Genomic DNA, 24879 nt, shown 5'->3' on the forward strand with positions numbered 1-24879 from the left:
GTGAGGCAAGCAGGCAATGCGCCTGGCCCCCAAGTTCGTCAGTGTCAGTTGACGCAGAGCCTCAAAACGCATCGTGAAACAAATTGCAGAACGTTTCTTTCGTTTCGTTTCTTTTTTTTTTCCGATTCTCGTTGCATTCTCTTGATCACCGATCACCGATCAACGGTAATCGCCAATACACACACGACAAGCTGAGAGTGCAAGCGAGAGCAATCGACTATCTCAATCTATGTGTGTGTGCGAGTGTGAGAGTGAGAGAGAGAGAGAGAGAGAGCGCATGCGCATCTGCAGTTGACCAAGTTGTTTTAGCATAGTTAGTCGCCGTTGCGGCGATATCAGCGAGTGCGTAAGTGGACCGCGCTTGTCCGCTCGCTTGTTGGGGGCCGATGGCATTTTTATGGCTTATTGAAATCGCAACGACGACAGTCAAAAGCGCGCGCACCGCTCGATACAACACTCCGACAGGCACCACTAAGAAAATGTAACGAGCCCCACAAATAAATTAACACCTACGCTACCGCTTAAATGTTAATTGTTCACCATTAAAACCAACTCGTCGCGTCAAGTGGGAATGCGATAAAAACATAAAAACAAAACAAAAAACAAAAATCACAGCAAACTCAATTGCATGCATAATCAAGAAAAACAAAAAAAGCAAAACAAAAAAATGTCATAAATGAATTAGTCGATGAATTAAATAATATATCAAAACAAATCACGGCAAAGCCCAAGCAAATCAAATGAATGAAATCGTGACTAAATTGTGACCACTTAATTGCTGTTTGTTATTAGTTATTACTTAGTAGTTATTGTACACAAATTATAAAGTGATCGCGCATTAAAAATCGATCAAAGCGACGATACAGGCGACGAATATCGTGCAAATAATTGCCGCCAGCTTACAAAATAATTGATTCAATGTGCGATTGAAGTAGGCGCCGTCAACCTGCAACCATCTAACAATAACAATAACAACAACTTAACCCACAAATTTTTTTTTCGTTTGTGTTTTCGTTTGTTTTTTTTTGTCCCCGTTGATTTGAATTTGAATCCCGTGTTGGCGAATCACGCAAAGCACAATCAACGTCAACGGCTTTAATTATGAGCAATTATAATCCGAATTGTGGTTACTTCGAGGATTGCGGCTATTATACAAATAATGTGTATCAACAGGATTATTGCATGCAGCCGGATTACGAATACAACAAGCACGTCTACGAGTGAGTATCCAATAGACACAGTTTTTTCTGCTTTGCATTTCCCATTTGTGTTTAGATATCATAATATGTTAATAATAACTGCATCTTTGTCGCTGCTGTCGGGTTAATTGGCTTATGACCAAGTGGGACAAACGCACACCAAATTACCGACGGCATTTAACCCCATACAAACTGCGGTTAATAATTACATGACTTATTTATGAATCCCCTCCTCGCTTTTTGTTCAGATCATGGTATTATTTATTTTTTACTTTCTATTTTATGCAAGTTGCGAGTACCTCACAACTACTCACGGTATTTATAGATTTGGTTAGAATAATTATTCCAATTATTAATCTTAGCTTCAAAATATCATTTATCACAATTAGAGTTTGCATTTTCATTAGCTTCTAAATTATACTGAGGCACGTTTCTTTCTGTACCTTTCTTATTAATCTACTAGTTCAGATACGTATTTTTTTAAATTGCATTTCTTCAGATTGTTTTTATTTTTAAGAGTAGTTTACTCTCAATCACTCAAGCTTTTTATTTATGTTTTGGATAGTAAAATTATTTAAGTTATTCATATTGCCTTGAACATGGAATTTATCACAATTTGAATTTGTGTCAGCTTTTAAATGCATTTAAACTTATATTTGAATTACGTTAGATCAGATTTTTGAATTATATTTTGTATTTTATATTCTTAAATGAATTATCGGATTTTATTATTTTATTGCCTTATATTATTTCTCTATTTTAAAGTAAATAAAACCTTTGTGTTATTATCATATAACCGAATAAGTATGAAAACATGAAAAATACCTTTGTGTATTGATTTTTAATATCTACTAAATTTGTACTTAAATTGTTATCCACAACTTTTTACAACAACAAAAAACATGTTTCCCTAAAACTCTTAAATTATATTTAAGTACAAAATGTCAATTTAGTTTCTAGCCTAGTATAAATTTATATTCCCTTGTGACAAATTCATATTTATATTATATTTAAAATAAAGTGTTCTGAATAAAAGAAATAAGTTTAATTAATTTCTAGTTTATTTTTATTTTAATCTTCCATCAAACATAAAAACTTGTACACAAATATACAAGCTGCATTTTCTGCAAAATATTGAAATACTATTGAATGAGTGTTAGCCAATCGTCGGTAATTTGTAAATATGCTTCCATCCATTTATATTTATGCCGCACCCACAAATTGCACATACCGAGGCTTAGTGTCGAGGCACAAGTGAAACACGTCAAAACAGTTCCAAGAATGTGATGCGGCAATTAAAAACAATTTGATTTAAATCAGCTAAGAAAACACAACCCAGAAAAAGACCCAAGACCAAAGGAGAACCTCAACTGGAGAGAGAGAGAAGTAAAGTTGAAAAGGATCAATTCAGTGAGAGTATTAACATTTAATGGCATAACATAATGAAATTGTTCTCGATGCCGACTACTGGCTACTGCTTATTATTATTATATATCGTATACCGTCATAAGCCCCTGATTTTCGCACTCTCACACACACACATACACAAGCATAGTTGGCTTAAGCCAATGTTACGGCATTGTGAATGGAATGGAATTGCTGAGGATCGGTTTTTGGCTAGCTGACTGACTGGCTGGTTGGCTGGATGGCTGGCTGGTCTGACTGACATGGGCTGGTGTGATAAGCCTGAGGCAAAAACAAGCAGCAAGGAGCAAGCAACAAGCAACAAACAGCCAACAAACAACAGTTAGATCTGTGGCAAAGGGACGGGGCACTTAACAATGCGCATTATTTCCACTTTGTCACCTTTTGCATTTTTGGCACAACGTCGACGTCGGGTTTTTCACAGGCTGCACTTTCGAAAACCAAAACACATGTTTAGTGAAATCGTTTGGAAAATCACAGCGACAGGCAGCCGCAACAAAAAAGAGATAGCAAGAGAGCGAGAGGGAGAGCGAGAGAGTGTCAATGTGTGTTTCACAAAATTTTACTTTAATTGGGTTTGTCCATAATCGTTGCATCGAACCCTCGGCTTATCTCGGATAATGCTGTTTGCCAAATAAAAGCAAATTCTATTTATTTGTATTTTATTCTTGTGCTATTTTTGTTGCTGTTGCTGTTGCTGTTACTGTTGCTTTGCTTGGTTACAGTTATTCTTCACAGTTTTCATTGATGTCGAAAACTCAACTGAAACCTGCAAAAGATTCTGAAATTTCCCCATTTCGGACACAGGTTGCATATCCTTACAGGACACAGGTTGTTCGGCAAAGATCTTTCGCAATCTTTCCTCCTTCTTCTTCTTTTTTCGCCATTGTTTGCAATTTTTGTTGCTAAATCCTGCCATCGTTTTAATTAACGATTTGTTTGTTGTGTGTCCAAGCGGCTTAACAAAAAAAAAAAACGAAGGAAAATAGTTATGCAAAAGCAATTTGTATATTTAGCTTCATGTTATCCCGCAAATTGTTGTGGTTCTTTCAATTCAAAATAAGTGCGTGCTCGACTGCTTTTATATCCTGGAAGACAGACTGAAGCATATTTCAAAATACACACAAAAAATTGCCAATTTATTCCTTAAAAGATCGTGTCGTTGAAATGCAAACAGTTCTCACAGTTCTTCAAGCCATCAGCCAGACAAACAAAGACGCAAAAAAAAAAAAAAAAAAAAACAAAAAAAATTAATATAAATATGAAACCAGTTAGCTGCCTTTACCCCTTTTTTATTTTGTTTCGTTTTGTTTTTGCGCACTTGTTTCTGGAGTAGAAAAGGACACGCTATCCACTTGTCTAGCGCTTTGAAATATGAAGTTCGAAAATATAATTTTATTTGATGATACCATTTTTTTTTTCTGTTGGGTCTTTGTTTTCTGTGGAGTTCCTTTTATTAATAAAAACAAAAATAATAATAATAAAAAACTCAGAACTCTCATACCAAGAATGTTTTCGTGGAGAGTAGCGTTACTAAACGCAATTCGGAAACGCAGTCAGTCAAGTTGAACGTACTCCAAAAATCGAAAGCTTCCAAATGCCTGGGAATGTGTGCACATGTCGATGTCGCCGTCGCCGTCCTCATCATCATCATCATCGTCGTCGTCGTCGTCGTAGTCGCCGACGGATGAGCCAGGAAGTAAACAAAACACACACACGTATAGCCATCACGTATAAACGAGTATAGTAATATTTTTCACTCGCTGCAACGAATTGCAAATACTCTGTAAAAGTAATATTAAAACCGGTTAACAAAGAAAAAGTTTGTTCTTATTTAATGCCTCATTGTGTTGCATTTACAAATGTTTTTGACTTTTGTGTTGTTTCTATTTCGGACTTAGCAAATTAATAAATTTGCAAATTCAAATAACTTGCTCAATTTTACTAAATTAGTTAAAGGTTGTTTGTCTGCCAGAATTATTTTTTTCTTTTTTTTCATTCTTTTCATTTTCAAACTCCAACAAATTATTCGCTACATACATATATTATTAAAAATCTTTTCAACTTCCATTTATTTTCGTATTTCATTTTAACAAATTTGCAATTTTGCAATTTTGAAAATCTAAATGATTTTAAGTAATCAAACTGAAACCATCTTTTTAATTTTCACATTTTTTAAAGTGCAAAATTGTTAATATTAAATACCAAATTAATGCATTATGGAAATTAAAAACATTAATTACATTTTTCACTATAATAAATGTATAAAAGTTTTGAATTAATTTGGTATTTAATATTAACAATTTTGCACTTTTGAAATTATTGAATGTATTACTATATACAACATTTAACTTCCTCGTAATTTTGCCACGCTTAAAACAATGATTATTTTTAAAACTTGTTTAATATTCAAGTGTGAAATTTGGAAATGTTTTAAAAAAAATAAATTTATTCAACTCATCGATCTTTGTTACAAAATAATTTCTTATATAACTTTATGGCACTTTACAAAACTACAAATGTTTCAGTATGCGGAAAACTTAGGAATATTCCCAATCACTCGATTAGCTGTTAGGGTGTCCAAGTGTGACATGTTGCATGTTCCGAATGCGTTTCATACGCCCCTTACGCGGGATCATTTGTATTATATTTTTTTACCCAAAAATTGTTTCGCTTTTACCTTCGTTTTTTTTTTTAGGTAAATATTAACGATAGCTCTCGCTGCTTTGCTTTATTACTTTGGCCAGAGTTGCCGAGTAATTAAGGATTATAATGTTTATTGGACTGTGAGCCAAATTGGTATCAATTCAATGAACTGTGCAAAAGAATTGGGAATTCAAATTATTGACGAGCTCATAAAGTAAAAGTCGCAGCCTTTGCAGCAACTTGACAACCCTAAGCAGCCTGGAACTGTCACCCATGAGCATTTCTTTTTTTCCTTCGCTTTTTTCGTGAATCTTGTCTTTGGCCCCGGCTAAAACGTCGCTGTCAAAAGCGTCCACTTGCCATAACAGTCTGTCAATGTTGCTGCTGCTATTGTTGTTGTGGTTGTTGTTGTTGTTCTGTCTGTTGCTGTTGCTGTCGCTATTGCCATTGCTTACTGGCATTATCGTCAGACTGAGCGGCATGTCACACACAGCAGCGGCATTGGGAAACGTTTGCCAAAAAGAAACTTGAAGAAAAAGAAGCACAACAACAACAACAACAACGACAGTTGTGTTGGGGCCAAATCAGAATCAGAAATTGATACATTTAACCAAAATGTTGCACAGCTTTCGAGTCGAGTCGAGTCGAGTTGACGCGACGCGTGACTTTCTGACATTTAATGCCAGTTTGTCAAGCAGTCAGTCAGTCTCAACATCGCATGCGCCATGCCAATGCGAAAATAACACAATGAATTTTGTGCATCGCCAAACGGAATGAGAACTAAAGACTACGCGACATAGTCTACTACTTCTTACTTCTTACTCCTTAGTTGTTATTGTTGTTGTTGTTGTGATATTTGATGGGCCTATAATGAAGCATGTGATTGGCTGAAGTGTCACACGGCCACTGCAAACTGCGATTGCAACTGCAGCTGGGGAGGACACTCGCTTGGCACCTGGCCAAAAAAGCTATTTCATGTCCTCACATACATTTGGCATTGCTCGAGATTATTGCTCTAATGTGCCATAAGCCAACAACTAAAGCTGAGTTACAATTCAAATCGAAATATATAATTCAAAATTAGCTATAAACTCAAATGCTGTCAAAAATGCTTATCAATTTTATGCTAATCAATTTTTTATTAAATTTTCCCAACTGAAAACCAATTATATTTTTAATACAAATAAATAGTTAATAATAAATATTTGTATAATATTATATTTTTAATATTATAAAAATGAATAGTACATTTTTTAGCTATATTAATAAAGATTTTGCTACTAACGAAATGTATTTGAAAATAGCAAATAAATCGTACATTTTCTGTCTGTACTTATGAATATTTTTGTCATAATAATATATATTAAAAAATCGAAAAATTTATTGAAAAATTAACTGAGTGCAAGTAAATATATTTTGTAAAAATTAATTATATTTAAATTTATAACATTAATATTTACATTTGCATTTACTACAACATAGTTTTTTCCCATACTGAAGTACGTTTTAAACACCTTACATAATTTTTAAATGAAATATAATTTTTATAACTAATCCGATAACATATTCAACTTTTTAACGGTTTTAATACGCATTTAAATTATCAAGAATAAAAATTCAAATCGTATGTGTTCAAAGGAAAATCCAAGTCTAAATCTTATCAACGATTGAAGATTATTATTATAAAATATTATATGCTTGAATTATCAATACAAATGGCATGACTAATTCAATAATTGAACAGAGAGCCTGGTTTTTTTCTTCTTTTTTTTGCTGGTAATGCGATATACAGGTTTTTGGGTCCAAAGACAATACCACAAAAATGGGTAAAGGTGTGTGTGTGTAGGACAAAAGTGTGTAAAATGCTTTTGGCAGTGGCCGCTGTGCCATTCATGCTGAAAATATTGCAATTGAAATTGTTTGGCATTTGAAATAAATTGCAAATGTGTATCTTGTAAATGCGTCAAGCTGTGAAGGAAGTAGGAAGTGCGCAGAGGAAGTTTCCGACAGCCGCATGCATGACTGACAAACTGACTGGCCAACTGGCCAACGAACTGGCTAATAGACTTGGCCGACTGACTGCCAGACTGCCAGACTGACTGACTGACTCACTGAGCTGACCAAGCGAGAGCTGAGGCAACTGCTGCACAGTGGGACACACGGAGCACACATCGCAAACCCATTTGTCAATTTCGGGTTTTAGACCTTTGCTTTATTACACTCTGCGCACTTACAATTAGATCCTCACAGCCGGCTTGCACGCACACACACACACACACGGGCACAACTATGTTTTTTTTTTGTTGTATGTGTTATTTGTCTTTTTATTAGTCAATGAGCTTGTCCCGCCCTTTGTCTGGCGCTGCCTGCCTTCAATCGTTTAGCATTTTCATTGACTCAAAATCCAAACTAAAGGGCCCTCCGCTTTGGAGTACACAACATCCGTTTTCTCGATTCTCAATTCCCAATTCTCTCAATGTCGATGTCGTTGTCGTTGTCAATGTCGATGTCCTTTCAATAAGAGCCATAAAATGGCATTAGCCAACGGCTGCGCTTCTGTTCTGTGGGGGGAGGGGGAAAGGGAAGTGAGTATCGAAAGTGAGAAGTAATTTATCTAAATTTCGTAAGCCGAACGCATCAAATCAGTTTTGCATTTTGATTGCGAGTTCTTTAGCCAACTGACTGTTGACAATGGTGTGAAAGTTCCCTAAGCCGATTTGCGCCATTTACCAAACAGTCTTCAAAGTCTTCCATAAGAAACTTGTGAGTTATTAAGCGAATGACAATTAATTATGCCGTACTTAATGCTAATAGAAGAATAAGAGAACGAGGAGTTGCAATTCTTACTGTCTAATTATTTGAGCATAATAAATCTCACAACGTTTGGTTGGAAAATAAGTAAACATGCTTTTAATTGTATAATAAAATATCTTTACAGCGGTGTTTTCAAGAGTTTACTGTGGGAAAATAACCAAAGAAATATTTTTTTTGCAAAAATAACTTCTATCTAAAAATAGCAAATAGATTTTTGGCATTGTTTTTCCTAAATCCAATTTTGGGCTTTATATGTGAATAATGAAACTTATGTTTTAGTTAAAAACTTTACAAAGTTATTTTGCTTTAATAAGTTTGATGTGTTTTGTGCCATAATTATTTTTTATATTTCTCATTTTCGGCTGTGTCTATAAATTATACAATTTATGTTTTCTTTTATTTAAATTATCGAGAGTTTCGCTGAAAAGTTTTCAGACAAGTTTTAACAAGTTTGTTGTGGGAATGAAACTAAAGACACTGCAATGTATATCTTTGCTTCTTACACATTAAGCTTTATTTTTATCAAAAGTTCTACAAATTTTTATTGAATTTTTGTAATAAGATATATCTGAAAAGTATTCATGAAAAGTATTCACGAAAAGTATTCAAAGCTTAATGTACGATAGAAACTAGCGAAATTCGTGTGTCTTAAATTTATTTTTTATTCTTCAGCAGTTGGATTATTCAATCTAGGAATTATACAATTTATTTCATATTTGATTTGTTTGTTTAAATGTTGGCTTAAAGATTTCACAAGATTATTTTCCTTTTTGGTTTTTCATAATTGAAAGCTGGATTATAATAAATGTTGAACATATAATTGCTAGTGTTCTATTTATTTGAGATTAATTGAGTTTTTAATATTGCTTTTTATAATAAGAAACAATATTAAAGATTCTGTCCAAAATAAATATCTTAAATTACCAAAATTTAATTAAATAAAGAAAATTCAGTCTTACACTTTTGTAATTCCATTCAAAGCCAATTTCGCACAATACAAATTTGACACAAATCAAATGCATTAAAGATCAATGGAATTCCCTTTCGATACAAAAGGTAAAGATGCTTTGATTCAAGGCTCAAGGTGGTGTCCAGCTGTATGCTCTCGATTCTCAGTATCCAGCTGTATTGACACAGTTTGATGTAGCTAGGAAGTCAGTTCAATAGCCTCAAGTAGGATACAGTAGTAACGCCCATTCAGAAATTAGCAAACTACAACAGATTGTCATTGCCCGAGATGCAATAAGATACATAACACAGGAATAGATAGGGAACAAAAGAAGGCTGTGGCAGAGTGGTTACAGAGATCACGCCAAAAAAGGAAAAGTGACCGGAGGCCGGCTTGTTAAACAAACCGAAGATCAATCAAATGGTCCGATCTGTTGTAACTGGGCAGAGGGGATTGCGTAAAAGGTGAGTGAATAAGCAGCATCAGCAGCACTTCCGCCTCTATTCGAAACTCCTTGGAACAAAGTCAGAATACATATAGTTTTTTGGTTTGGGTTTGGGTTTGGGTTTGGGTAAATCACTTCCGCGCAACGAATGTGGAACCCAAAAATTGTCATGGCCGTCAATTGAGAACACGAGGCGAGGGGTAGGATGCAAGAAAGAGAGCGAGAGCAAACGAAATCAAATGAAACGAAACGAAAGGAAAACCGGAAGGTAAATTAAAATGGATGACAATGGATGAGCAGACGATAGTAAACGAGCATTGAATGAATGGCAGACTGAGTGTTAGTGCTTGTGAGTGTGTGTGTGTGTGTGTGTGTGTGTATGAGTGTGTACTCGTTAAAGGTGTGCACATGGCACGCCACTCTAACACACACTCATAGTTAACATTCACTGCTTGTCGCAAAACGCAAACACACACCTTTGGCAACGAAACTCTTGCTTTGCCTATACACCCCAGTTATATGTTTTGTATTGTATGCCAGAGAGATCCTCTGATTTTCTACGCCTAATGCTGCAGCAGCAGCAGCCGCCGCAATGAAGCGTTTAATTGGGGTTGTTAGCCCGCCCCTTGGCGCGTTTTTTTTCCTTTTCATTCATTCTGTTTTTTCATCCTCTGTGACATTCAACATATTTTATTGCATTTGTATAGAGGAGCGACACCAGCATTTAGCACTCGCTATTTGCCGCGTTGTATTGTATTGTTAATTGTATCTCTCGGATACGGCTCGTTTAAGTGGCCTACGCATTGTCACACTTCTGTGGAGCAGCGCAGCTGTCGCTGCTTACTAGAAGAAGTTTATCGAGTAAACGAAAGCGCTTATCAGTGAAGTAGCAAATCAAAACTAGAAAAAAACTATTGGTAATTGGCATCTTGATTAATGAAAAGTGTGTACTTGTGAAAGAACAATGTTAACGACGCTATTTCGTTGCCATTCCATGTTCATATACTACACACAATACCAGCAATGAAAGCAATGAAAAAAAGAATCTATTTACTAGATTAGAAACAACAACAAGTTAAAGAAATAATCTCAAGTAATAAGTCGACACGAGTCGTCAAATCGAATCGTTTCAATGAGCGGAAGTTGTACGAAATTAAAATCAATTTATTTATTGCTTGACCTTTAAATGATATTTGCAAACATTGCTTATCAAATTCATTCAAATATTACTATATATTTGATAAGTATTTATTGGGCTATTTACTGATACTAATAACAAAAATTCAATGAATTTGATTAAATGCAAAATTGAAAAAACTGTCTTTTGGGTTCGTTTATGCAATTGCCACTTAATTTGTCTCAAATACGCAACACAAATAAATAAGCTGCAATCCTTGGGAGAGAAAACAGAAAGGGGACAACAAGGATGCCAAATGAATTGAAGCTACTTAACCCTAAACACAAAAATATACAAGCAAAACAACAACAACAAGAAGTCGCTAAAGTAGTTTGAAGTGCTGGGAAAAATACAAGAAAATAAATAAAAATAAATAAATAAGCAAAGTGAAGTGAAGCGCACAAAGTTGAGCATAAACCAAACGAGTTTTGTGCTAGAAATTCAATTGAATTTGCATGTAATTTGAATGCGATACAGATACAAAAAGATACAAAATACATTTGCCAATGTGTGTGTGTGTGTGTGTGTGAGAGTCATCAATGTTGTCGCTGTTGTTGTTGTTGTTGTTGTTGCCGCTGACTGGCTACTTAAACTTCCTGCGGAAGCTAAAACTACAACAACAACAATGGCGAGAAGACGTCGCGTCGCTGCCAGCGCTGAAAGGCTTTTACTTTTGGCTTATTGTTGTTATTGTTGCTCGCTATTGTTAAATGCAACATCATCATTAAGTGCATAACAATGGCCATCACACACACACACACACTCACTCACTCTCTATGTATTTAGAATTCGACACAAAAAATAAAGGGGCGTGCTCAGAAATTTCCCTTTTCTGCCAGTGCGTCGCTGTTATCCTTATGCTCGAGGGAAATTTTCCCATTACATGCGCGCAAGTGCGCCAGTGCACGCTAGCTAGCCATCTCGCTCGCACCGCGCTGCCATTGGCCGACGCGACGCTAGCGACGCGCCCACTTTGCAGCCAGCAGCAAAACGCTGCCAACAGCCAAAGCAACAGCGACGCCGACGGCATTACACGTAGTTTCCACGAGGCGGTGTACATTAACTGTGTGTCTGTGTGTGTGTGTGTGTGTGTGTGTGTGTGAGGTGTGCGCGCGTGTTTTCCCCATTTTGGGAATTGTAATCCGAGCCATGAACGAGCCATGGAGTGGCCCATCCATGGCATCTCATGTGCCACACGAGTGCTACGAGCACTATACATGGAGCCGCTGCTTATGTAAAGAGACCCTCCAATGCTTTTATACTCTTCCCTCCCCCCCTGTACCGCACTTATATAGCATATCTAACATATGTGTGTGCTGCACGCAATGTCTGACATGTTATTTTTTCAATTGCTAAAACTTTTCCTCCTCCTTTCCTCCTTCCTCCTTTCTCCTCGCTTTGCCTTTGCTCAACTTAGCTAATGGTCGTTTTGATTATGTTCCTTTCAGCATGGCACAGCATATACTCCCACCATATAGCCACATATCTATATACATATAGTCAGTATACAGCATTGTGTGTGTGTGTGTGTGCTGAATCTGAAATAATTATGGGTTTACTTATGAAATCCAATTTCGAATGCCATTCTACTATGCCGTTGTTCTACATATAAGCGAGGCCTCAAGTGTGCTTGGCTCAAGTCACGACAACATTTGAGTTCGAGTTGATACTCAACTTTAACATAAATTTAAGATTGTGTTACTAACAAATCGAACAAAACACTCGACGCAGCGCTGTATATATTTATATATGACAGAGAATTCTGCAGGGAAAGCGATATCACGTATACGACCAGCAGACAACTTCAGAGCGAAACAAAAAGGCATAAATATTAATTTTGTAGGCTTTATGTAGTGCACATAAGCTATTCTCTTCATTCGCTTCGATTATTGATTGTTTTATTTAAGTAACATGGTATTTCCTCATCGTTTGATTTAACTTAACGACATTCTTTCGTATTTTTCAAGACTCCTAGTTACATCTACTTGAAAGTTTCAACTTGCACTTAATAAGATTTTAAATAAATATTTTAGGTATTGTTATATCCAATTTCTTCATTTACATTAAAGTTGAATGTTGTAATTATCAATAATTTAAATAAATATTAGAAGTATACGAGAATGGTAATATTCTAAATTTGTTACATTATATTGAAGTTAATAATATTAAAAAAAAATAATAATAATAATAATTATTCGTATTAGATGGATATGTTTGATATTGCAAAACTCTAAGCCTTATAATATTATACAATAAAAATCATATAAAACAATAAGTCGCATGAACATGGAACTCGCATAGTCAAGATTATATTCATCGATCTATCAGATCACAATATTCGCTATTTGTTGAAGAATAAAACCGTTATAATAGTCTTAAAGAAACTTACTAATAAATTAACTGAAATGTTTAGTTTCAAAAACAAACTATTATTCAAAATATTGAAATGGAATGCAAATCTTGTTATATATTAAAATTTTCGATTTAAATCCATGTAAATTTATATAAATCTACGTTTTTATATAATTGAGGTAGAAAATGTTAGAGAGTAAATGTAAGACAAACTTGAATTGATATCGATTTGGGAATTATTCAAAAATTAAATTTTGTTAGTTAAAAATTATTTTAACTTGATTTTAGTAAACCATTTTTCGAGTTGCGTTCATTCAGCTAATACACTACAGTGTCAATATACTGTATTAGCTGTGTGGTATATTGACACTATACTGTATTAGCTGTATGGTATATACTGCACATTATGTTGGCAATACTTAACACATGAAATTATTCAAATATTTGAATGAATTCGCTTCAGCTCTGATTCAATCTGTAATAATTGAATGTCTTATATAGACAATAACTATCGAAATAATATTAAATAAAGCAAGACAAATTTAAACAATTCTTACTTAGTATATGAAATACAGTAATGGTATTCACTTGAATTCAACAAGATTCGCACATATAATAATTAGATGGAGTCGAGTCGAGTATTATGCCGGATGGTTGCTATCGTAAATGGGCGAAAAACAATTGGCGGCTCACGCACATAACACGTAGCATACACAAGTACGAGTAGACGGCGAAGTAAGAGTGAGAGATGATAATGATAAAAACAATATAATGACGCGGCAATTGTTGACAACATCAAGTGCGAGGACGAAAGCAGCAAAACATCAGCAACAGCAGCAGCAGCAGCATCCTCCAAAGACATTGCCAGAGTCCAATTGAGGCAATGAATGAATGAATGAATGGAAAAGGTGCAGAAGAGATGCGACGACTTGTGTCTGACTGGCCAAAACAGCTCGATCTACCTACTTAGCTGGCTAGCTACCTTATATCTACGCTGCATACCTCTAGCCTCTAGCCATACTCGAAGCGTCACAATGGCAGCTCTCATACATAGAGAGAGCCACTCGTCTGTGTATGCGAGTGTGTGTGTGAGAGAGGGCATAGAGAGGCGGCTCAAGTGGGCACTCGTTGGCTGCTGAGCTGGCTGTGTGAGCGAGATGGCAGGCTTAGCGCACACACTGCCCTAGGCTGGCCTTGTTTGGCACAAAGGATGCGCGATAGAGCACAAATGGTGGTGGTTGTTGTTGGTGGTGGTTGAATGAGCCACTCACTGCAGCTGTAGTTGTTGTTGCTGCTGCCGCAGCTGAGTTGCCGAGCTGCCGAGCTGCTGCTGCTGCTGCTGGCGTCGTTGTAGTAGTGTCTCCTTGTTGAAAAGGACATGAGAAGCCACTTAGTGCCGCGACTAAACAACAGCCAGAGAGACTCTCTACCAAGCCAATACACATAAGCACCAACGACTCTGTGTATCGGTGTGTTGGTATGTGTGTGTGTGTGTGTCTCAGGCTATATACCCAATGGTGGATGGATGCGCCATATAACCAAAACTGTCTCTCTGCAGCTGTGTGTGTGTGTGTGTGTGTGTAGTTTTTGGTACTTTTGCGCCGTTGGCTGCTTGGACTCGTGTCGAGTTCTTGATGTCTCGTTAGTTGTTGATGACACTTCAGTTTGGAATGTTTAGAGTGCGGCTCTGACAACGCAATCCGAATCCGAGCACGCAAATCGTCCGATCAAGATCGCTATCACCATATTGCATTTCCAACTGCAACTGCAACCGAAAACTGAAACTGAAATTGAAATTGAAACTTTTTTTATTTTGCAAACTCTCACAGAACTGATTGAAATTCCTTCGTGTGTGTGTGTGTGTGTTTGTGTGTTTTAAAGGCATTCGAGATAAAATATTATGATTATGATTATTGCCTAGTGTGATTTTTGTTCGTGTTCAGTGCGTAAAGTGTTATTGTTGTTGTTGTTGTTCGAAAGCCCGCGCGCTTTCTCGTATTTGCAACACATTTGGTACATTGAACGGCCGCAAAGTGGCGGAGAAACGCAAAAGCACACCATCGTCGTCGCCAACGCCGCCGCCCGCGCAGCAGCGACGCAAATCGGGCAACACAACGCCAACGCCCAGCACCGACATCGTCGTAGTCGCCAGTCCAGCGGCATCGCCAACGGCCACCGATATGACCACGACCACAACGACGAGCAACACACATGCTCCCAGCATGGAGCGAACGCCTTCCAAGCACAAGGAGCGCGAAAGGGAACGCGAAAGGGAACGGGAACGGGAAAGGGAAAGGGATCGAGTACGAGATCAACGCGAGGCAACCAACAGCAGTGGCAACAGCAGCGGACTTGGCAGCGCCGGCAGTTTGCCCGCCTCGCCACAAAGTGCGGCCACCGTTAGTCCGGGCACGCCCACAACGCCCAAGCGTCCATTGCGCACCTCGACGCCATCGATGGAGCAACAGCAACAGCAGCGAGTGGCGAAAGTGATTGCCAGCACAGCCAGCACGACGGTGCCAACAACAACACCGGGCAGCGGTGCCAGCAATTTATCGGCTGCCGATCAGCTGCGCATTCCAACGGGCGCGGCGGCCTTTAGCGGATTTCCCGGCCTGCACAGCATGAGCAGCCTGATGGTGCCATCGTCGGCTGCGGTTGCAGCCGCTGCAGCGGCTCCCTTCCTGCCCTGGTCACCCATACTGCTGCCGCCGTGGAGCCACGCCCTGCTGCCGGCTGCCTTCTATCCGGCGGCTCTGCGCAACGCGTTGCCCGGGTAAGAACAACTGACAACCACAACTACAACTGCAACTTAGTCCCTAGTTCTTCGATCTTAGCTACTTTAAGTCAGTAGTCAATACCTTACAAAGCTTGCATCTCTAAGCTGACACTTGAACAAACACGAGCTAATGCATTTTAAGCTCTTCATTATTATTTATAAATATCGTTAGTCGTTAGTATCTTCTCTGTCAATCTAATCGAATTTACTCCATGATTGCAAAGCTTTCATTTATAAGTAGAAAATTTACCACTTATGTTGGCATATTTTGAAAATAACTTCAGATTTAAAAGCAGCCAAGTTCAGAAGCATTTTAAGTAATTCATTAATTATCCATTATTCATTATTATCATATCTAAGCTGTTAGCTTCAACTCCGTCAATCTTTAAGCCATTTTTACAAAACTGCAAAGCTTTCATCCGTGAGCTGAAACTCGAACACAAATCATAGCATAAATAGAAAATGAATCAGCCAAGATCAAATGCATTTTCAGCGCTTAAATTGTATTCTTAATATATATCTTACCCGTTAGTCTCTTCTCTGTCAATCCAATCATCCTAAGCTACCTTATGTTAATACTCAACAACTGCAAAGCTTTCATATTTTCATCATTGAAACATATTCAACTTCAAGAGCAGTCAAGCAACATTTTAAATACTCTAATAACTACTCTATAAAGACTGGAATATTAGGGAGTTAATTGATGTGTAATTAAAGTTTATGCCAAACAAGAAATGCATTGTTCACATGCTCCAATTTAAACTTAGCTACACGATCAGTAAGCTTCCACTTGTGCAGCAATAATTGTCATAGTATTAGTGAGCTTTTCATGTCAAAGCTTTAAAAAGCACACAACAATACTCTGGTCTTTCTCTCTCTCTCTCTCTTAGACAAACTCGTTCACTCACTCGTGATCGTGTTTTTCGCCACTTAAAAAGGTTATTTTAAGCCACGTTGCCCACTAAATCCAGCTGCTAAGCAACTCGATCCAATCAAGACACTTGCACTTGCCCCTTGAACAGCCTACCAAGTAAATTACCCAAATCCTTGATCACGTAATTTCCCCCGAGCAGCTAAGCAGCAAAGTAAAGTAAAGCAGATTTGCCAAGAGGCTGGTGCAAATGAAGAAAAACAACAGAGAGAGAGAACGATCGGCGGCTCAAGTGTCTGGTTGTGGCCTGTGCTAGGCTCGGCTTAGAAAATACGAAATTAGAAATTCCCATAGGTGAGTTGCAGGGAAACCCCAACCTGGCCAACATGTGTGCAACAGACAACATGACGACGACAACATCGCGTCGACATCGACGACGGCGTCACACTGTCTGCTCGAAGGCCAGAGCACAGTGCAAAGGGAATTCCGTATCGAGATGCGGGGAATGCCCCGAGTGTCCGACGTGTCTGAGTGTCCGAGTGTCCGACTGTTTTGTGTCTGTGGATAGATAGATAGAACCTGATGCGACGCGTGGGAATTTCGCGACGAGCGAAAATTGGGAAAATTTGTGCATGGAAAAACCGGAAGCGAGTACGCTTTTTACTTGCGCCAACATGTGGCATGAAAAACAGCAAAAATCCCAAAAGAGAGACACAGGTAGAGGAGGCGATGATGATGGGCAACAAAAGCGGCGGCTTTGCGTGTTTAATTGTTGATGGTATTAGTGGAAAATCAAATTTGCATTAGCAGCAGCAAGTACGAGTCGAAGACAAACGAGAGATGGAAGATGTGAAATAAGAACAAGAGCGTGCAGCGTGCAGCGAGTCTTGATCTTGCACAGGACAGAAGGTGTCAATAATCCAGCGATTTGGCTGCACTTAATCAAAGTTAATTCCGAGCAAGGTGTGAAACATCCATGCCTTGCAAATTTTTGTGAAAGTCAGTCTCAGTCTCAGTCTCAGGTACTTGCCACATGTCTTCGTGTGTGTGTGGCAGGTAGAAAGGTTCAAATCCATTGTGATCTTTTCCGGTCATTCATGACAACGACAACGACATCGACACCGGATGTCGGATGTCGACTCTGATAGACTACAACTACAACTCAGCTCTTTTTTTCGTTTGTTGCAGCCTCTTTGATGCAAAGGTGCCATCGTCGCAACGCTCCGGCTTTCATATATCCGACATACTCAATCTGGATGGCTCAGAGCTGAAGAGCGCTGCCGCCGCGGCTGCTGCAGCCGCTCATCACACAACGCACAGCCAGCACAGCAGCGAACTGGGCAACGAGTCGAGCAACGGCCATGGCCATGGGCATGGTCCAACGCCCACGGCATTGTCCCCAACACCCAGCACAGCGTTGCCACCGCCCAGTAGCGGTGATGAGCTGGCCACCGCAGCAGCAGCAGCAGCAGCCGCACATGGTGATCCGCATAGCACAGAGCAGACGCATCATCAGCAGCAGCAGCAACATCAAGCTCAGCATCAGCAGCCGACGCATCCGCAGGCGCATCATCAGCATCCGCATTTGCATCAGCATCCGCATACGCATCCCCATCCGCATCATCAGCAGCCGGTGGCGCCACTGCCGCTGTCGCATCATCAAAGCTCGGGCGGCGCTCAGCCGCCGATGCCACATGTGGGCGCCCATGCACATGCCGCCTCCGCTCAGGCCGCTGCCCATCTGCTGGCCAGTCACAATGCAGCGGCCGCCGCTGCTGTTGCCGCCGGACAATATCTGCCAAAGAACTTTGCCGGCAGCTTCGATGAGATGTCCTCCTACCATCACATGGCCCAAACGATGCTCTCGCACTCCGGTCGCAGCGCATGGATCAAAGAGAACGAGCTCTATGGTAAGTGTTTTATCTGCAAGACTTATTTCTTCTAGTTTGTAACTATTCATAATAGGTGTTAAGTCAAATGATCAACTTTAAAGGGGGAGTAGAAATATCAGTTAACATTTATGCTATAGGCATATTTTAGAAGGTGTTTTTTAGACAAAATTCTTATACATTTTATAGCCAACTTGTTCATTCAAATATCTATAAACATTAATTAGGCAATTTCTCCAATTCAACCAGCTACTTAAAATCATATGTGTAAATATATATTTTTCTCAATTCTCAACTACAAAAATGTTATAAAGAATTTGAATTGCCGTATTAGAAATGTATTTCTAAAAACAAGAATTACAACTCACAGAGTCTTCAATTTTTTATGAAGAGTTTTTAACTTATCAATAAGCAATTTTCTCATATAAATAATTTTTGCATTTATAAATCTTTTTAATTTCCTAATCACGGGTTTACTTATCGGATTAATTATTATACCTTATATACCCTATAATATCGTATTTCCAATTTTTATAATTGGAATTAAATTTCTCAATTTGTTATTTAAATAATGGTATCTTTGTCGAAAGTGTTTAGATCAAGCAAAATTTATAATTTCAATTGAATGAATATAAAATAATATTTAAATCATTATACAAACTAAGTTGGTTACTACATAGAGTCGATTACAAATTTTATTTCTCGAATATGAAAACCAAAATAGTAATTTTGTTGTGATCTTTTAATTAACATAAATTTGCAATAAAATGCTACCATGAGCTTATTACTAAAGTGCTAGTGAAGTCATATTTACAACATTAAAGAGTATTTATATCTGCTATTAAAAGAAATATTCAATATTGACTCTTCTGAGATTTTGCAAGTATTTGAAGCTCCAATGGGAGAAGGGACAAACCAGAGAGGAAGAGAGTGAGACAGGGGAAGGGGAAAAGGGAAAGGGAATGTGCAGCAAGTCGAGAGCAACCGCCTAATAATATTGTTCAATAATTGCCTCACAAAAGGCAGCTGTGTTTGCATACGTGCAACATGGGCAACGCAATGTCGGTGGCACTTTGATAACCCCAGAGAGGCAGAGAGAAGAACCCTTGGTTGCCCATTTCTCTGATGTGGGCATGCCACGCCCCGTATTGCATTTTATTCTACAGTCGTTACTCAGATGCGTCGATGTGTCGTCGATTCAGGTGCTTGAAACGCGAAGTGCCTGGAGAACCACCCTTTATTTTCGTTTTTTTATTTTTTGATTCCCTATCAACTGCGCCCAACCTAATCTTGACTAATAGTTTGTATGCGCTTCACACTTGAGGATTAATTTTGTTATTTCATTTCTCCTTATATACAATATAAATTCCGTTTTTTTTTTTTGTTGCTCCTTTTGTTTTTTATATGATGCCTCCCCTCGACTGTTGCGTTGTTGTTGCGGACACAACATTTTTCAGTCATTCCTTTCATATAAGCCTGAAAATTTATGGCACGCACTTCCGTTTCGTCCTTTTTTTCGTTCTTTTTTTTTTTTGCTTGGCCTTTCCTTTATTTTTTTATTATTTCATTTTTTCGGTTGATATGGTGCTCAGCTACAAATTATAATTGTTGCCTGTTTGCTGTTTTTTTTTTCTTTTTTTTTTGGGAAATTTCACAGCTGTAAGCCGAGTCGTTTTGATTATATTAAGTTATTAATTTGTTGAGTTGTCATGGTGAGAACGATTTCAGTGGGTTGAGTGGAGTAGTGGAGTGTGTGGGGGGTGGGGAAAGGCAAACCAGCAGGTTACGGGTGTTGTTTAGTCAATTGTGACGGAATGCGAAAAATAATTTACACACAGCGAACAGAGACGAACATTTTCCCGAGAGATTGGGCACTATTCACGCCCCCTTTTGGGCGATAAATCAAACGATCTATATCCCTAGAACAGAAAAGTGGGCGTGTTGCGAATAAACCAAAACCAGGATGCTAACTATAAATTTGCAATTGAGGTACAGTGATGTACTGATGTCTGGAAGGGGGGAATCAAAGGAAGGCAGGAAGGAAGCAACGATCGCAGCCCTGTTTGAGGTTTGCCTTTTGTGTTGCATCCCATTCATTGTCTCTCTCTCTCTCTCTGTCTGTCTGTATGTGTGTCAGTTTGCAACCTTAATGTGTATTTTCATAAGCATTTTGTCGTCTCTCGATCACGACAAACAATGACAGCAGCAAAAATCGAGAGGAAACAAAAAAGGCAACACACACACAGAAGGTCAGAAGGCAGCAGCCCGAAAAGGTGTAACACCGCAGGGTTGCGCCCTGCGTAGAGGGCAGGGTTGTCAGGTAGTCGACCAACGATCGTTGCTGATCGCGTTGCCTTGTCAATGGAAATATTGCCCTCTAATTAACGTTATTAGTTGAGCGTACGGTATGCTGCTGGTTTTGTTCCTCAACTGAAATGCATTTGGCCCACGGGGTTGTGCGGCCTTTGCATCTGGCCACCCCGATCACCAAAATGACTCTCCGCACCCCTCTTGCTCATCTGTTTCTCTCTCTCGCTCTCTTTCCCTCTCGAACATAATCCAATTGTGCGAGTGTTTGGCGGTTGTCCTGTTTACCCACTGACTTTACATTTAGCTGCCAATTTTTTTTTTGCCTGCTCATCGGCATTGGGGTGTGTGTGTGCGGTGTGTGTGTGTGGTGTGTGTGTGTGCGTATGCGGTGTGTACTTTGTGTGCTGTCGCATTAATTTAGTCAAATTGGTGACAAATTGACTCGAGCTCTTTACTGCAGCTCAATGTAAAATCGAACTTGAATTGAAAAAGAAAAGAGTTGATCGCAAATTGAAATGAAGATTGATTAAATTGAAAAACCTTTCATGCCCCTTTTTTTGCTTTAACCAATTTTATGCTTCATCAGAAGACACGCTTCTCCGACTGTTTCTATGCAAATTCTAGTCGCAGTTTTGCAGCAACTGGAATCATCTTTACAGTTGTATTCAAAATAGCTAAATCACAAATCTTGAAATAGGAAATTTAATATAGGAAATCAACATAATTTTGTAAATTATATATTATTTACTCTATCGCCATCCACTATTTGTTTTTCCGTCTGTCCGGTTTTCAAATAACTCACTCGAATGGAATCGCTTAAGTTAAGAAATTTGTATTTTTAAGAATCTTATTGTTTAGTATAATGTTAGTATCATTGATGAATACGTTCTCCACTCATCCGCAATTTGTTTGATCGTCTGTCCGCTCGACTTTATACAGTTTGTGCTTTTTGGTATATCAGTATTTAGTATTATTATACTATATTCCGTCTTTCTGTCTGTCCGCCTCTCTCTATGCAAATAACTCGCTTAATTTTTAAGCTATGTTGACTAAACTTGGCACAGCTACTCAGTTTTACTATAAACAGCATAAACATACAAATTAACTCCATTAGTATATTAGTATTTAGTATTATTATGCTAGAATCCGTCTTTCCGTCTGTCCGCCTCTCTTTATGTAAATAACTCTTCTAATTCTTAAGCTATTTAGACGAAACTTGGCACAGCTACTCAGTTTTACTATAGACAGCATATACATAAAAATTGACTGCATTAGAGATCTTTAACATTAAAGCAAAGTGAAATTATTTTCTCTACAAGTATTCGGCACTTTTGTCTAACGCATACTTTCGCTTCTTCCAATTGCAGGCACTCAACAGCCGGCTAGCCCGGACAGCACATCGCCAGTGACCTCCGAGGTGTCGTACACCTACATAGGCTCCAATTGCCAAACGTCGCCCGCACTCTCCGGCGACTACAAGAGCTACAGTCGCTCGGCGGACAGCGATGCGTTGTCGGTGGGCGATGCGTTGCACACGTTGCACGGCGCAGCGGCAGCTGGCGGCACTTCGGCGGCGCATGCGTTGCACAACAACAATAACAACAACAACACCAATAATAATAACAATAATAACAACCATAGCCTGAAGCATGACACGGGTGCGGGCAGCGGCAGTGCCCACGATGACAGTCTCAACGAGGATGGCATCGAGGAGGACATCGATGATGTGGACGATGCCGATGGCAGCGGTGGCGGCGGCATCAATGCCGATGGCATGCCCAACAAGAAGCGCAAGCGTCGCGTTCTCTTCACCAAGGCGCAGACCTACGAGCTGGAGCGTCGCTTTCGCCAGCAGCGTTATCTGAGCGCACCGGAGCGCGAACACTTGGCCAGCCTGATCCATCTGACGCCCACCCAGGTGAAGATCTGGTTCCAGAATCATCGCTACAAGACCAAGCGTGCCCAGAACGAGAAGGGCTACGAGCATCCCGGCCTGTTGCACGGCCATGCCACGCATCCGCATCATCCGTCGGCGTTGCCATCGCCGCGTCGCGTCGCCGTCCCAGTGCTGGTGCGCAATGGGAAGCCGTGTCTGGGCGATGGCAGCAAGTTGTCGCAGGATTGCGTGAGCACCGCCACCGCCATGCAGAATGCGGCTGCCGCCCATCATTTGGTTGCGTTGAACGGTGCCGCGGCGTATCAACATGCTGCGGCAGCTGCTGCCGCCGGGTTGCATGCTCATGCCCATGCCCATGCCCATCCGCATGCACAGCGCAGCGCTTGGTGGCCCTAATATTGTTAGGTGCCTGGATTCGAGTTGGCAATGGAAATGGAAATGGAACTGAAACTGGGCGTGACTGGTAACTCGAATACTGGACAATAAGTACGTGTGTGTGCGTGTGTGTGTGGATTGGATTAGCGGGGCAACAAAAATTGGTGCAATAATTAATAACAAAAGATGTCCCCCGCTCTCTATCTCTCCTTCTCTCCACTCCCACTCTCTCTCGCTCTTGAGCTCTCTCTCTCTCTCTCTCTTTAGAGCAGCTTATGGCAAGGCCAGGCCAGAGAGAAAGTTGCAAAAAGAAAGTTCGACGAATTCTTGGCTAAGCTAAAAACAAATTACAACAACAAAAAAAGAAATCAAAACAACCAAAAAAATGTAAATGCATGTGCAACAAATTTGGCATCGCAACAAATATCATTCAACAAACAAACAAAACAGACAACAACATTTTTTTTTCCTGCGGCTCAAAAGTCGCAGGCCATTTAATTCTAAGAACTTTTAATTTTTTTTTTTTTTTGCACGACAGTCGATAATATTTTTAGAATTTTAGCTGTAGTTATCTTTTTTTTTGTTTAGCAATAAAGTAACCTATGCATATTATTATTAATAATGATAATCAATCGATTTGTAAATACGGAAAATCAAAAAAAAACAGATCCTAAAACCATATTCAAAATTACAATGCAAATAAAAATAATACAAAAAAAAACACACACACATAGTAAATAATCGTGTAAATATATACATATATTTAAACAACTAAATAATTAGTGTTCAATTTTTAGGCAGAATTTAAACTTTTTATATATACATATAACTATTATGTAGTCGTATCTATAACTGTAAAAATTATTAAAAACCCCAAACTAATCAATACTTATTCATAGATATATTATATATATAAACTTTTTTTTTTTGTATAGTGCAGAAATAAAACCCAAAACAAACTCTTTGAATTTATAGTGCGTAATGAGTTCACAGACAAAACAAACAAAAGAAATTCGACAAATTAATTTGTAATATACTAAATTTAAACTAAAATTGAATAATCAAGACATTTTAGAAATTTAATAAAACTATTTACAAAAATTCAACAACAATGTGTACATATTTATTATATATTTATTTCAGGGAAATTGAAGAATATTTCAGAATATATTTGTGTAATTTCAATTACATTTTCCTTCTTTAAAATTGTAAATATTATTTCATATTTTTCGGGGACATTTCAGAATATATTTTGACAATTTCAATTACATTCACATTCTTCAAAATCGTACATATTATTTCTGAGAAATTTCAGAATATATTTGTGTAATTTCAATTACATTTTCCTTCTTCAAAATTGTAAATATTATTTCATATTTTTCGGGGACATTTCAGAATATATTTTGACAATTTCAATTACATTCACATTCTTCAAAATTGTAAATATAATTTCAAATATTTCTGAGAATATTTGTAAGCAATTTCAAATACATTTCGCTTCTTCAAAATTGTAGATATTATTTGTATATATTTTGGGAATATTTCAGAATATATTTTGTGTAATTTCAATTTCATTCTCCTTCTTCAAAATTGTAGATATATTCTTATTGAATTGCTAATGCTTTTGAGTATCTCGAAATTAATCAACCGGCAGTCGAAAGATAAGGTCCATTTGTCGTTTTTTATCGTAGTGCTGCGATGGACTCCACACGATGCATAATGGTGGCCAGTAAACAATGGTAAAACATTAA

General features: G+C 38.4%; 1 protein-coding gene across 2 annotated transcripts; it reads left to right on the top strand.

Moving 5' to 3' along the window:
* On the top strand, nucleotides 1–24212 carry LOC133848991 (homeobox protein vnd). 2 transcript variants are annotated; one of them, XM_062284790.1, is made up of 3 exons: nucleotides 1–1220; nucleotides 17846–18567; nucleotides 22224–24208. In XM_062284790.1, the coding sequence occupies exons 1-3, from the start codon at nucleotides 1102–1104 to the stop codon at nucleotides 23147–23149; spliced, it is 1767 nt and encodes a 588-aa protein (XP_062140774.1). In that variant the 5' UTR covers nucleotides 1–1101; the 3' UTR covers nucleotides 23150–24208. The 2 variants fall into 2 exon arrangements, with proteins under 2 accessions (XP_062140774.1, XP_062140775.1); XM_062284791.1 differs by lacking the exon at nucleotides 1–1220 and adding an exon at nucleotides 14953–15783 and having other exon boundaries at nucleotides 22224–24212.
* Nucleotides 24213–24879: the final 667 nt, after the last annotated feature.

Source organism: Drosophila sulfurigaster, chromosome X (assembly GCF_023558435.1).
Source record: "Drosophila sulfurigaster albostrigata strain 15112-1811.04 chromosome X, ASM2355843v2, whole genome shotgun sequence".
Classification (NCBI taxonomy): domain Eukaryota; kingdom Metazoa; phylum Arthropoda; class Insecta; order Diptera; family Drosophilidae; genus Drosophila; species Drosophila sulfurigaster.

Excerpts from the sequence above, each read along its gene's own strand:
- LOC133848991 (XM_062284791.1), top strand. The coding sequence starts at position 15,188 with ATGACCACGACCACAACGACGAGCAACACACATGCTCCCAGCATGGAG. Across the intron at positions 15,784-17,845 it reads CTGCGCAACGCGTTGCCCGG|CCTCTTTGATGCAAAGGTGC; the intron begins GTAAGAACAACT and ends CGTTTGTTGCAG. Across the intron at positions 18,568-22,223 it reads CAAAGAGAACGAGCTCTATG|GCACTCAACAGCCGGCTAGC; the intron begins GTAAGTGTTTTA and ends TTCCAATTGCAG.